The sequence below is a fragment of the Elaeis guineensis genome, chromosome 2 (genome assembly GCF_000442705.2).
Source record: "Elaeis guineensis isolate ETL-2024a chromosome 2, EG11, whole genome shotgun sequence".
Classification (NCBI taxonomy): domain Eukaryota; kingdom Viridiplantae; phylum Streptophyta; class Magnoliopsida; order Arecales; family Arecaceae; genus Elaeis; species Elaeis guineensis.
Window position 1 is genome coordinate 107,930,443 of NC_025994.2, and position 11,699 is coordinate 107,942,141.

Genomic DNA, 11,699 nt, shown 5'->3' on the forward strand with positions numbered 1-11,699 from the left:
CTGGCATAATCTTTTTCTTTCCTAATTCTGATTTCAGATCTAGTTGTAAAATTTATTTGTGCATGTTAATCGATCCTAGGTGATTTAGATTTTGAATCTGTATGCTTTTGTATGAAAAAGGTTTTCACATATGCTTTCTGCTGTGCCATGTTCAAGAGATGAATTTTGCATGCGAATCACCTGTATCCTAACACCCCCTCCACATGCGCCCTTAGCCCGCGGCTCCTCCATCTCTTTTTGTCTATCCATGGCTCCTCCGCCCTTGTCCCCCACCACCCTTCATAGCTCCTCCATGCCATTCTCCACCATCCTCATGGCTCCACACAAGCCCGCCTCCTTCCCACTCCCCCAGTGTCCGCAGTTCCCTACATCCTTGGCCTGCCACTTCCTCTCACTACCATCGTACTCATGCTACTTCTGTCATTTTTCACCAAAGAAAAAGAAGAGTATCGGGACAAAATTATCGAAAATATTTTAAAATTTTGATTTTACATTATCGATAATTTAATTGTCATACCAAATATATTAATCAAAATTTTTAATAATTTTACTGTAATATTACCTATATGTACCAAACATAATAATCAACATTACTGATAATTTAATGGTGACAATCTATTTTGAAGGTAATCTAAATTATCTTTTAAGATTGCTCGGTGACGCATCAAACGCAACCTTAGGTTATTAGTGTTAGAATGGCCATGTACTGCTCCAAGTAGTGACACATGGCAGGCATAATTGCTAAAATCACGGCTAAAATCACGCATGAGACGGTGTACCGAATTGTTATGTCATCTCCCCCCGCATTATCCCCCACTTACCAATAGACAACCACTATCGTATAATCATGCCTTTTTCTTAAAATTACTTCGTGATCCGTGATTAATGTTCTTCCTCGAGTCATTTTCACCAAAACTATTGATCGACTTGAGATTGCCTGTCATTAATCATCAAGAGAGCAGCTAAAATGACCGGGGAATATTTGTGCAGGAAGCAGGCTCAACCCAAACAATTTAGATGGATTCAATAGGAATTCTACCGGCACTGTGAATCAAGGCTAATGCAATTGGGCCGTGTTATGACGGGCGCCGGATTTTTCTACTCGATGAGGCTTTAACTTTGTCCTCATATACAGACCCTATGGCCCATGGCCCATATGTGAAAGCTTCACATGCGTATTTATACTGGAACTTGAAAGAAATATTGCCAAAATGATTTGCTCACCCTGGTCTATATCTTAATTCTTGGACAGCTGGGTGCATACTGTACAGCTTTTGTTCATGGTAGCTTGGGTCCGGGAGTGGGGTGTAGGGACCATACCCTTAGAATTATTCAAAATTCCAAGTTTAATTTTATTCTTTTCCTTGATCTAGGGGTTCTCCATTGATGAACCGACGAAAAATTATTGAAACTTCATAACTTAAACAGAAATGTTATAATATTTTCACGAACTGTTGAGAGAGGTGTTGATCTGCTATTGTTTAATATTCCTTTTGCATGCTTAATTTTATATTTTAGGAACATAAATATTTCAAAAATCATACGTTTTGAGTTATTAGTCATTTCAAACATTCAACCTGCGAGCATAGCACAAAATAGCATTTTCTTTAAATTTATTTAGGTGTACACGGTTCCTTTTTTATTGATAATATATGTGCATAAGATGTTGTTTCTTAATCCATACCTTTTATATATCCCTGTGGGTAAAATCCTTTGTATCAGCATGGTTGGAGAATGGTAGCAATTCTTCAAGCTTTTTTCCTTTTTTTTTTTTTTTTTTTAAAGTATATAAAGAACATAACACTGCAGGAAACTGGATGGCATCCTAGTTTGCTAATTTCATAGGATTTACGTTGTGGATAATTGTGACAAATATCTCTTCTAAATTAATTGTCAATTTTATTTTTTTTATGTCACCGATGGTTCAATATATTCGTTTTTTTGAAAAAAAAAAACACTAGCATATCCCCATGGTCAACGCCGTGGCTCTCAGCATTTCGACACAGCATTCAATTCCTCAAGCATTCCAGCACCGTCTCCAATGTATTTACAACAGAAATCAACGACAAAATTATTGAATAAACAAAAACAACGGCTAAAAAGGAATCCATTTTCCATCCACTGCATCATCTTCATTATCGTAAGATTGCACAAACTTCATAGTCTTCCGGTGAATAACAACAGCCGGCCTTTTTAGTGGCAATGCTACCATCCTTGTTGCTACGTTGCTTTGGAGATACGGCAGCGAGGACGACGAGCCCGCAGAGTACGACGAGAGCAAGGCCGAGGACGTTGACGAGCGCCGACTCCAGCGAGCGACGGGGGACACCACGCTTGATGTGGAGGAAGGTCAGCTTCTCGAGGAGGCCGGTCTCGGCGGTGGCGACAGCGAGGCCGTAGGTGTAGAGCCCCGCGAAGACATGCCACGGCAGCAGCGCCACCCGCGTCCGCCGCCCCTTCCCCCGGTGCCAGAAGATCAGGAATCCCACCACCCACTGGATCACGTCGGCAGAACAGAGCAAAATTAAAACAAACAGAATAATGGACGTGATAAGGTCCGGCGTGCAAAGGACGGAGGCATGGGAAAGGATATAACAAAATAATTAGCTCAATGAACGAAAATGTCCCCTGCTCTCGTTATAGCGAGCAACGTGCCCCTTCTTCTTAATCCACACTATTGACTCGTAAATCCAGGCTAAACCTGTTCCAAACAACAGCCACTGCCACGCTGAAAGTGGGAAACCTCTAAACTTCTATAACAGGTCCACATTAGAGAATCATTACGACGACTACAGTGCAATTCCCATCAACTTTCTTCCTTGAAATTTTCATATGAACGAATTTGAGTTTTAAGTAATGAGAGAAAAATCTAAGGTGACTAATTGATGCTACATAGCATATACCCCACCTAGAGCTAGAGGGCATGAGAAATTATTAGGTGGGACAGAATTGGCACATACTTTGCCGTCATCCACCCTAACTTAGGACAGCACTTTCATGCAATGTAACGCCAGTCGGGTTCGCTCCTGATCCCAGGATCAAATGGCAGCAATCAAATCATCGTGTACTTAAATTCCTAATTATCCACGGTGAGGATTATGGGCCACTAATAACAGAGGGAGGACGGGAAATTTACCTGGGCGGCGAAGAGGGCGACGCAGAGGAGGCCCATCCAAGAGTGGAGGCTATAGAAGTTGGCGAGGATTCCATCTTTGCCCTTGAACTTGGCCCAAATGCCAAAAAGCCCGAAACCGAGCGCCGCCCCTTGGAGCGAGAGGTGCATCCACTTTCGCGTCCCCCGCGAGCACCCGGAGAGCCACCTGTGCGCCAACATCGCTGCCAAGGATCCCGTCACCCGCGGTCAGCATCGCATTTGGTGGTAACCGGACTCCAATCGGAGAAGAATCAACGGAAAAAGAAAAATTACTTGTATACCTTCGCCGCTGAGAAGGATGAAGCCGATGACCATGAGAAGGGGGTGAAGGACCTGAAAAGAAAATAATAATGATAATAAAACAAAGGAAGGGGGTATTTTAGAAAACTTCAGAGGGGAAGAGGGGTATTTGGGGCAATGTGGGGAGATTTACGGAATACAGGTGGTCGAGCTGGGATGTGGCACCACCGACGGCGGCGGCGGTGGTGGTAGAAATGGGATGAAGAAAGGTGGTACGGAAGGAGAGGGCCCACACGAGCACGAGGGTAGCGACCAGGAGGCCCGAGATCCGGGCCAAAGCCAGGAGACCAGCCATTCCACCACCTTTAGTTACGGACTCAGGGAGAGTAGAGGAATGGAGAGGACTAGCTAAAGCCTTTTGTTCCTGCTTCGATCTATGGGCGGTGGCTACTTTAGTCCACTGATTATTTCACACTTTACCCTCCTCGTGCGCTGCAATTGCGGTTGCGCTGAGATTCGGGTATAGCTAGTAATCTTGGCCATCAACTGGCCTTCATCAAGCGTTGGATAACAACACCATATCTCTCTGTTGCTCATATTGGTTATGATCATGTCGGTTACAACTATATAACAATTCTGTTCTGGATCAAATATGTTGTTTTATCCAACTTGAGACGGCTAAGAAGAGGTGGACGGTTGCACTATAATATGAGCCCTATGATGACGTGGACTGTGGGTCTCAGAACGTAAATCCTCTATGATGTTCAAAAAAAAATATATATATATATATAAACCGTCAAATATATGAATAATTTGGATGGCCGTTTATTTTATGGTGGACAATATTATAATATTTTATGATATTTTTTTACTTACCGCAGAAAAATTCGTTCCATGGGTCTCACTTGTGATTTTGTTTTGGGACGGACAAGGCAGCAAAGGGCGCATGCATGCATGATTACTTTCATCCTTGTGGTCTGAACCATGGACCCGACCGTGCGGCGATGGAGAAATATGGGGCGCCTGCGCATGTTTTCGATCATGTTAGAGGAATATTTCTTTTCAGATTCGTTTCCAAGGTCATTATTAGTGGGCACATGAAAGCACAAACTCGAGTTACCGGGCACTGAGGCTGAGACACAAGGAAAGGTGGTAAAAATACGCTGCCCTTTCTCTTAACATGGAATGTCCATATCAATTTTTTAAATTCGGCAGCTAATCGCATTAACAGGAAAAAAAAAAGATAAAAGTATACATTGACAAGAGGAGAAAAATAGGTTGTTTTAAAAATTCTGTCAAAAATATAACAGGTTAGCCAGCCGTTGACCGGTTTTTTAAAGATAGACCGGTTATTTGAGTTGTTTCTTAGAATAAGAATTTTTTAAATTTTTTTTTCAATTTGATGTTTATTTTAATTTATTTTTAAAAATAAAATTATTTTTAAAAACTTCATTTAAAATGATATTTTCAGTAGTAAAAATTTTATTCCAAATAATATTTTTATTGCCAAATCATCTATTCTCCCAATCCATGTGGAAACATGGAGTTATTTAAAAAAAAAAAAAAGCTAAAACTATCATTTAAAATGACATTTATAATTTTTTTTTCTAATTAGCATATCACTTTTATATTAGACCTACAAACATAATAATATTTTAAAAATATTTTATCCAAAAAAATATTTTAAGAATTAAGCGGGCCTAATCCTCAATCCTGTCGTATATCCACCGATCTTTTTAAGATTGATTCCAATCAAATTGAAACCTATGCCATCGACTCAAGGAGCAAGAAAAGGCGTTCAAGCTCAATGGTGACATGAAAAATTAATATAATAATTAACTAAAATTTTATATAATTTCTCAATATTTGATAAGGTTAAAAGAAAGAGGTGAGACTTATATTTGGTTTAAATTTACCTTCATAGATCCCAAGAAACAATGAATTTATCTTAGATCACTTATTATATAGACAACAAAAATTTCAAATTCAGGAGTTTTGGTTAGAAAATAGAATATTTGTTGGAAATATCATTTTTATGAACAATTAGGGAGTTTCTCAAAGTTGTCCTGAAAAAATAAATTTCTCACGTACATTTTTTGCTAAAATTTGTGACGATACAATATTAGAATTTAGTCAATTTCTTAAATATGAGTAATGATGATTATTATTTCTCTCCTTCTATATATCTCAGTCAAAATTTATCATAATTTATCAATTTTTCAAATTGGCTTGCCCAAAGTCATTGATGATGGCATTTTCATTAAGCTCTCAAGTTCAAAATTTCTCATCCATTATTTGCATAAGAGATTAAATCATTGATCACAAATTCAAATTTTGAAAAATTAATGTTGAAAAATATGCATTACTGAAGTAATCACTAGGTCATGTTGCAATCATTGATTGCTATCCAATTTACAATTTTTGTAAACTATGCTATACAAACGCTGGATATAATTTATATTTAAATTTATAAAAAATGCTAGTCAGCTAATCTATTTTAATGTTACACAAATTTTTATACCACCGGTATTTATTTTGTGTTTGCATCTGGACATATTAAAAAAATAAAGATCTGCTTAAATTAATTTTAGCATATCATTTTTTCACCGTTTGATAGAATGCAAGAATAGTTTCTATTTTGAAATATTATGTTGTTGCTTCCATTGGGTTGGCCAGCCCATTGCCCTAAAACAATCTAAACAAGTTATTGGTTCATCAACTTAATATCTAAATCGTTGGCGTTATTTTTTGAGCAAAGTTATTGATATCATTAATATGTAATGTCTAGGTGCAACGAATTACTAACATATCATAACTCCATTAGCAATACGTGTAAAAGGAAAATCACCGAGGGGAGCCCCATGATGCACACACCAAAGAGTTTGTTGAACCCATAACAACTGATTTTGATAACTATGTAATCAATCAGTTTCTTGTCACTACAAGAAATTTAATTTTTTGCGACGAAATTTTTTCGTCGCTAAAAATCTTATTTTCGTCGCTAATAGTATTTGCGACGAAATATATCGTCGCTAAAAATTTGTAGAGAAAGCCTCGTAGCAAAAGACCTTAGCGACGAAAATATTTTATTTCGTCGTCAAAAGTAGTAAACCCAGACGACGAAGTTATGTACTGTATTAGCGACGAAAATATTTTGTCGCAAGAGCTTAAATTTTCGTCGCTAAAATTGCAACGAAAAAAAATTTCGTCGCTAAATATTTTGATTAAAAAACAAATTTTCTTATTTTTTGCGACGAAAATTAATTTCGTCGCAAAACTTAGCGACGAATTTCGTCGCAAAATAATTTGTCGCAAAAATTTCGTCGCAAAAATTGCGACAAAAAAAATGTTCGTCGCTATAATTGCGACGAAAGAAAATTTCGTCGCTATAATAGCAACGAAATAAAATTTTCGTCGCTAAAAGGGCGACGAAATAAAAAAATTTCGTCGCTATAATTGCGACGAAATAATAATTTCGTCGCAAAAAGTTAAATTTTTAGCGACGAAACTTTTTTTCGTCGCAAAAATAGCAACGAAATAATTTCGTCGCAAAAATTGCGACGAAAAAAAAAGTTCGTCGCAAAAGTTATAATTTTTAGCGACGAAACTAAGACTTTCGTCGCTATAAGGACGACGAAATAAAAATATTCGTCGGCATAATTGCGACGAAATAAAAATTTCGTCGCAAAAGTTATAATTTTTAGCGACGAAACTAAGACTTTCGTCGCAAAAATAGCAACGAAATAAAAAATTTCGTCGCAATGAATAATAAATATTTTACTTTTTTGGGTTCACAAATTTTTTTGCGACGAAATTAATATTTCATCGCTAAAATAAATTTTGGATAAAAAATAATTTTTTTATTAATTTTTCAAAAAAACCTGCTCAAATACAAATTATCTGATCAACCATATTTTAAATAAACAGTATGTTAACACAATAAAAATATTCTAAGTCAAAAGACCAATTTCAAATAACAAAAAGTTTCATAACCATCTTTGTCATATACAAAAATATAAGTCCATACACCATTTTAAATTTAAAATAAGTACAAACTAAGTATGATCTGACTCATTGGCCTCATTCCCTCCTCCAGGCGTCGATCCCTGACCCGATACGTGACGCGATGGTGGTGCAGAGGCGGCATCATGTGACTGTAGAGGTGCTAACTCAGAAGCATCAATACCGAGCTGTTCCGCCACCGCAGCTACGATCCTCTCGAGCGTCTGACTACGATTCATCCAGTAACTAATCTGATCTTGCATCATGCTCATGGATGTCCTAACTGCCTCTGGCACCGATGCATCATCAGACCGGCCGGATGACGAACTGCATGATTTTTTGGACCGCATGCTATGACCAGATCCTAGCTGCCGCCCGAGGACGGTATCCAAAATCGTATCATCTGTCATCAAACAAACCTGCTGCGATCCAGTATCACCATCAGATCCTACCTCCCTCGTCGCCTGCTCTCTCAATTCTAACATTTTTTCCTTCACAATAAACAAAATAAAATCAAAACCAACAAGAAGTAATATTTAAACTTTATAATTAAGAAATTCTAAGTGTCAGCTCATATTTTAGAGTATATGGAACAACCTTCTCACATAGTATTCTAATAGCCCTTGCCATAACACTTGAGACTTTTCTATGACAATTTTTATTTTTGATCAATTGAGTTCAAAGATTCATTTCATCAGGACCATCATTCACTTAGATACAACGCATTTACCAACCTATCTGATTTTTCCTCTTGGTCGGGAGGAAATTAAAATCACTCATGATACACACAAATCAGATATGTTTTCACATGTAAATGGGGAAAGAAATTCAACCAAAGAAAGCTACAGTAACTCTAATAAAACCAACCACCCCATGTCCTCAAGCAATAAATTTAGATTAGATACTTACACTGATAATCCCCCTCACACCTGCTTCCTCCCAAGCTTCACGGCATGCTGCTTCATCTGCAGTCTCATCATTCTCCCATCCACCCTGATGGCCAAAAAATCATCAACTCTTAAACTTTGTCGGAGAAAATTAGTATACTTTCAAGATCAAACTTTAGAAGCAAACGGAACAGGAAGTTGCACCTTTGGGAAGACAAGATCATCTCGATTTGGTGAAGAAATCATGAGAACTTCCAGCCTATCTATCAAATTGCCACTGTGAGAATCTGTGTCTGCCTTGAGTCTATAAGGAATGCATCTGTTTCCACCACATGAAACAAAGTTAAGAAAATGAATAAGAAAATTAAATTTTGGACAATTATACTAGAAGATCCAAGATAAGTCATATGTTCTCTAAAGCCTAGATTGACAATTTATATGGTATAAAACACCACCTTATAACATAGTCCGCCTGATCCACAACCAAAAAACAGTATCCCGCATACTTGCTATAGCCAACGGATCAAGAATATCTATTTAATTGCAGCTATTTGGCACCACTAGTTGAGATAAAAGACGCCATTAAATTCCTACTCAGGCATCAAGCTAACTTTTCCTACACCGATACCTAAGCTGCTTCTAGTTAGATATGATCATGGCTAAAATTTCCGTCCAATAGAACACAAATATGAATCCCTCCCAAGCATTTACTACGTCAAAAGATGTCATGTAACACTCTAAAGGGATCGCAGCAGAGACCCCAGTATATAAAAACCTAACAAGAGGTCATTGGCTATCCAATTACTTCTTCCTGTACCGGGGCTTATGCAGTCTGATGTACCATCTTTGCATGCGAACACATCAGGTGATCGAATAGTTTAGCTTATTAAAATGGTCTCGTTCCTAAGTCCTAACATCACCATTTACATCATATCCATCTGTTTATTTTAGGAATTCTGCTATACAAACATCAAGTGGAGAGAAAAATATTTACCTCTCCTGTTTTTCAGACATTAGCACAGTTTGGTCATAGGCATCAAATGCAAACCAAGATATTCTGATAAAAATAAAATAAAAATCATGTTTTTAGAGGAATCAGCCAAGGTAAAAAAGCATAATACCCTGCGACAAGCCGGAAATGACCTTCATAACGCTGCTGAAGGCGCCCCTTCCGAGCTACCAGAACCGACGACATACTTGGGCGACCAAAAAGCTGCGAACTTTAGAGAAGACACGGCAGCAAGCAGATAGAAACAGATGAGAAGAGGTTAACACATAACAAATCCAAGTATAAAAACGTGAGAGAAGCTCTGTTTCACCTGAGATATCCCCAACTCTCCAATCCCAGAAACAGAGCAACAGCCTCAGAACCTCCACCCCACGATCCGGAGCTCCATTCCCTCTTGGAAACCCAACCAAACACACTCTTTACTCAAAAGGATCCCACCTTTCCCCTTCCAAACGGCATTCCAAATAAAGAAGAGAACTGTGAGAGCGAGTAAGGAAAAGGGAGATGGATCGCCGAATCCCAAAATCTCAAGCAAACGCTAGAGAGATAGAAGACGAGCAGATGGGGGCTTCTCCAAAGCCGACCACCATATGTCGCTGCTGCCGCTTCCCGCCGAATTTAATGCTTCCCGGGTCAACGAAACCGCCCAAACGGCGGCTGCGGCGGCCCTACGAAAACAAAAAAAAAAACACAGACTGAGAAAGGGAGGGAGAGGCCAGAGAAGAGGGATTGGAGGGAGGCGGGAGAGAGGGTGGCGAGGCGGGAGGGAGATGGCCGGCAAGCTGGGAGGTGGGCTCGATCAGCGACGGGGGGCGGGCTCGAGCGGCGACGGTGGCGGGGAGGGAGGGCTCGACGGCGGTGGGGAGGGAGAGAGAGAGAGGATGGTGGCGGGGAGGGAGAGGACTTACCGGGAAGACGACCGGCGACCGGAGAACGACGACTGTCGCCGGAGATCGGGGAGGGAGAAGATTTGGATGACCGCGGCGGAGATCGGGCCGGGAGGGAGATCAAAAGATTTTTTTCAATTAGGGCAGAATATACCTTCGGTTTTATTTTCAAGTAAAATATATTTAGCGACGAAATAAATTCGTTGCTAAAAATAAATTTTCTGTCGTCAAAAAATTTAATTTTTTATAATAAAAATATTTTCATCGCAAATGATTAATTTTTGACAACGAAAATTTAATTTCGTCGCAAATGATCGAAAAATCAAGTTTCTCGCAATGAAACAAATATTTCATCGCTAAAAATTAAATTTTTGGCGACGTAATTATTTTCGTCGAAAAAAAAAATTTAGCAACGAAAAATTTTTTCGTCGCCAAAAAAAAAATTTTTTTGCGATGAAAAAAATTTCGTCGCTAAAAATCAATTCTAGCAACGAAATTTAAATTTTCGTCACAAAATATTCAAAAATTTTTTAATAAAATAAAATTTAGCGACGCAATAGTTTCGTCGCTAAATATAAATAAAATTGGTCGCAAAAGTCTTTTTTTTTTAGCAACGAAAAATCAATTTCGTCGTAAAAAATATAATTTTTTGACGACCAAATTTTTTTTGTCGCAAAAAATAAATTTTTAACTACGAAAAAAAAAATTTCGTCGCCAAAAAAACTATTTTTTGCAACAAAAAAAAATTTCGTCGCTAAAAATGAACTTCTAGCAACAAAAAAAAAATTTCGTTGCAAAAGATATAATTTTTTGCAACGCAATTTTTTTCGTCGCAAATACCTAATTTTTGAAGACGAAATTTAAATTTCGTCACAAAAGCCTACTTTTTTGCGACGAAAATTTCTTGTAGTATGTGTACGACAACAAATACCACGAGTTACACTAATTCTCTCTTGCCATGTGGAAAGAGAACCATACTATGTGCACATAAAAAATAGTCTGAGATAATCTCAAGACGATCCATTCAGAACATAGTTTTCCACTGACAAGTTCAAAGCTCGACCCCAAAGTTTCTTCGGATTTTCTTTGTTAGTTGCGCCACATGTAATTCCAATTAAAATTTGGTTACGTCTGTGCAGACCTTACCTACGAGCAGCCGCCCATCCATCCATGGACCTCCGACTTGAACCGTCCATCCACGTCAAGCCCCGAAAACTATAATTAAAAGATATAATATTTTGTTAACCCATCTTGTGGAAATCTTGTTCCAGCTGTACCCTAACAATGACGTGCGTGTCACTTGCTGAATGACTAACGGGATATATCCTGTTAGGGACTTGGTAGGATTCTTTCTGAATAAGACACCGTAGAATCTCTCGGAGGGTCTGGATTCTGCAAATGTCGCATATTTGGTTCCATCCAAAAACCCAATTTCCGCATCGTTAACAACTCCAAACAAAGCACGAGATACTCAAGAAATCGCTATATAAGTCCTCGTGGTCTTCACTCCACTCACAGAG

The 11,699-nt window shown here is 38.5% G+C and overlaps 2 protein-coding genes across 3 annotated transcripts; both read right to left on the reverse strand.

Moving 5' to 3' along the window:
* Positions 1 to 1,985: 1,985 nt before the first annotated feature.
* Positions 1,986 to 3,835, reverse strand: LOC105047645 (probable transmembrane ascorbate ferrireductase 4). The gene is made up of 4 exons (XM_010926672.4): positions 3,588 to 3,835; positions 3,436 to 3,487; positions 3,137 to 3,336; positions 1,986 to 2,495 (listed from the first exon to the last, which is right to left on the reverse strand). Exons 1-4 carry the CDS (start codon positions 3,747 to 3,749, stop codon positions 2,136 to 2,138), a joined length of 774 nt encoding a protein of 257 aa, XP_010924974.1. The 5' UTR covers positions 3,750 to 3,835; the 3' UTR covers positions 1,986 to 2,135.
* A 3,526-nt stretch (positions 3,836 to 7,361) lies between these two features.
* Positions 7,362 to 10,328, reverse strand: LOC140855787 (uncharacterized). Of its 2 annotated transcripts, none has more exons than XM_073252605.1 (6): positions 10,201 to 10,328; positions 9,603 to 9,960; positions 9,405 to 9,496; positions 8,488 to 8,602; positions 8,306 to 8,389; positions 7,362 to 7,887 (listed from the first exon to the last, which is right to left on the reverse strand). In XM_073252605.1, the coding sequence occupies exons 3-6, from the start codon at positions 9,476 to 9,478 to the stop codon at positions 7,450 to 7,452; spliced, it is 711 nt and encodes a 236-aa protein (XP_073108706.1). In that variant the 5' UTR covers positions 9,479 to 9,496; positions 9,603 to 9,960; positions 10,201 to 10,328; the 3' UTR covers positions 7,362 to 7,449. The 2 variants fall into 2 exon arrangements, with proteins under 2 accessions (XP_073108706.1, XP_073108705.1); XM_073252604.1 differs by having other exon boundaries at positions 9,405 to 9,503.
* Between the last annotated feature and the right edge of the window lie 1,371 nt (positions 10,329 to 11,699).

Excerpts from the sequence above, each read along its gene's own strand:
- LOC105047645 (XM_010926672.4), bottom strand. The coding sequence starts at position 3,749 with ATGGCTGGTCTCCTGGCTTTGGCCCGGATCTCGGGCCTCCTGGTCGCT. Across the intron at positions 3,488-3,587 it reads AGCTCGACCACCTGTATTCC|GTCCTTCACCCCCTTCTCAT; the intron begins GTAAATCTCCCC and ends TTTTCTTTTCAG. Across the intron at positions 2,496-3,136 it reads TCGCCCTCTTCGCCGCCCAG|TGGGTGGTGGGATTCCTGAT; the intron begins GTAAATTTCCCG and ends GACGTGATCCAG.
- LOC140855787 (XM_073252605.1), bottom strand. The coding sequence starts at position 9,478 with ATGTCGTCGGTTCTGGTAGCTCGGAAGGGGCGCCTTCAGCAGCGTTAT. Across the intron at positions 8,603-9,404 it reads CATTTCCGGCTTGTCGCAGG|ATGCATTCCTTATAGACTCA; the intron begins GTATTATGCTTT and ends TGGTGGAAACAG. Across the intron at positions 8,390-8,487 it reads ATGATCTTGTCTTCCCAAAG|GGTGGATGGGAGAATGATGA; the intron begins GTGCAACTTCCT and ends TTTGGCCATCAG.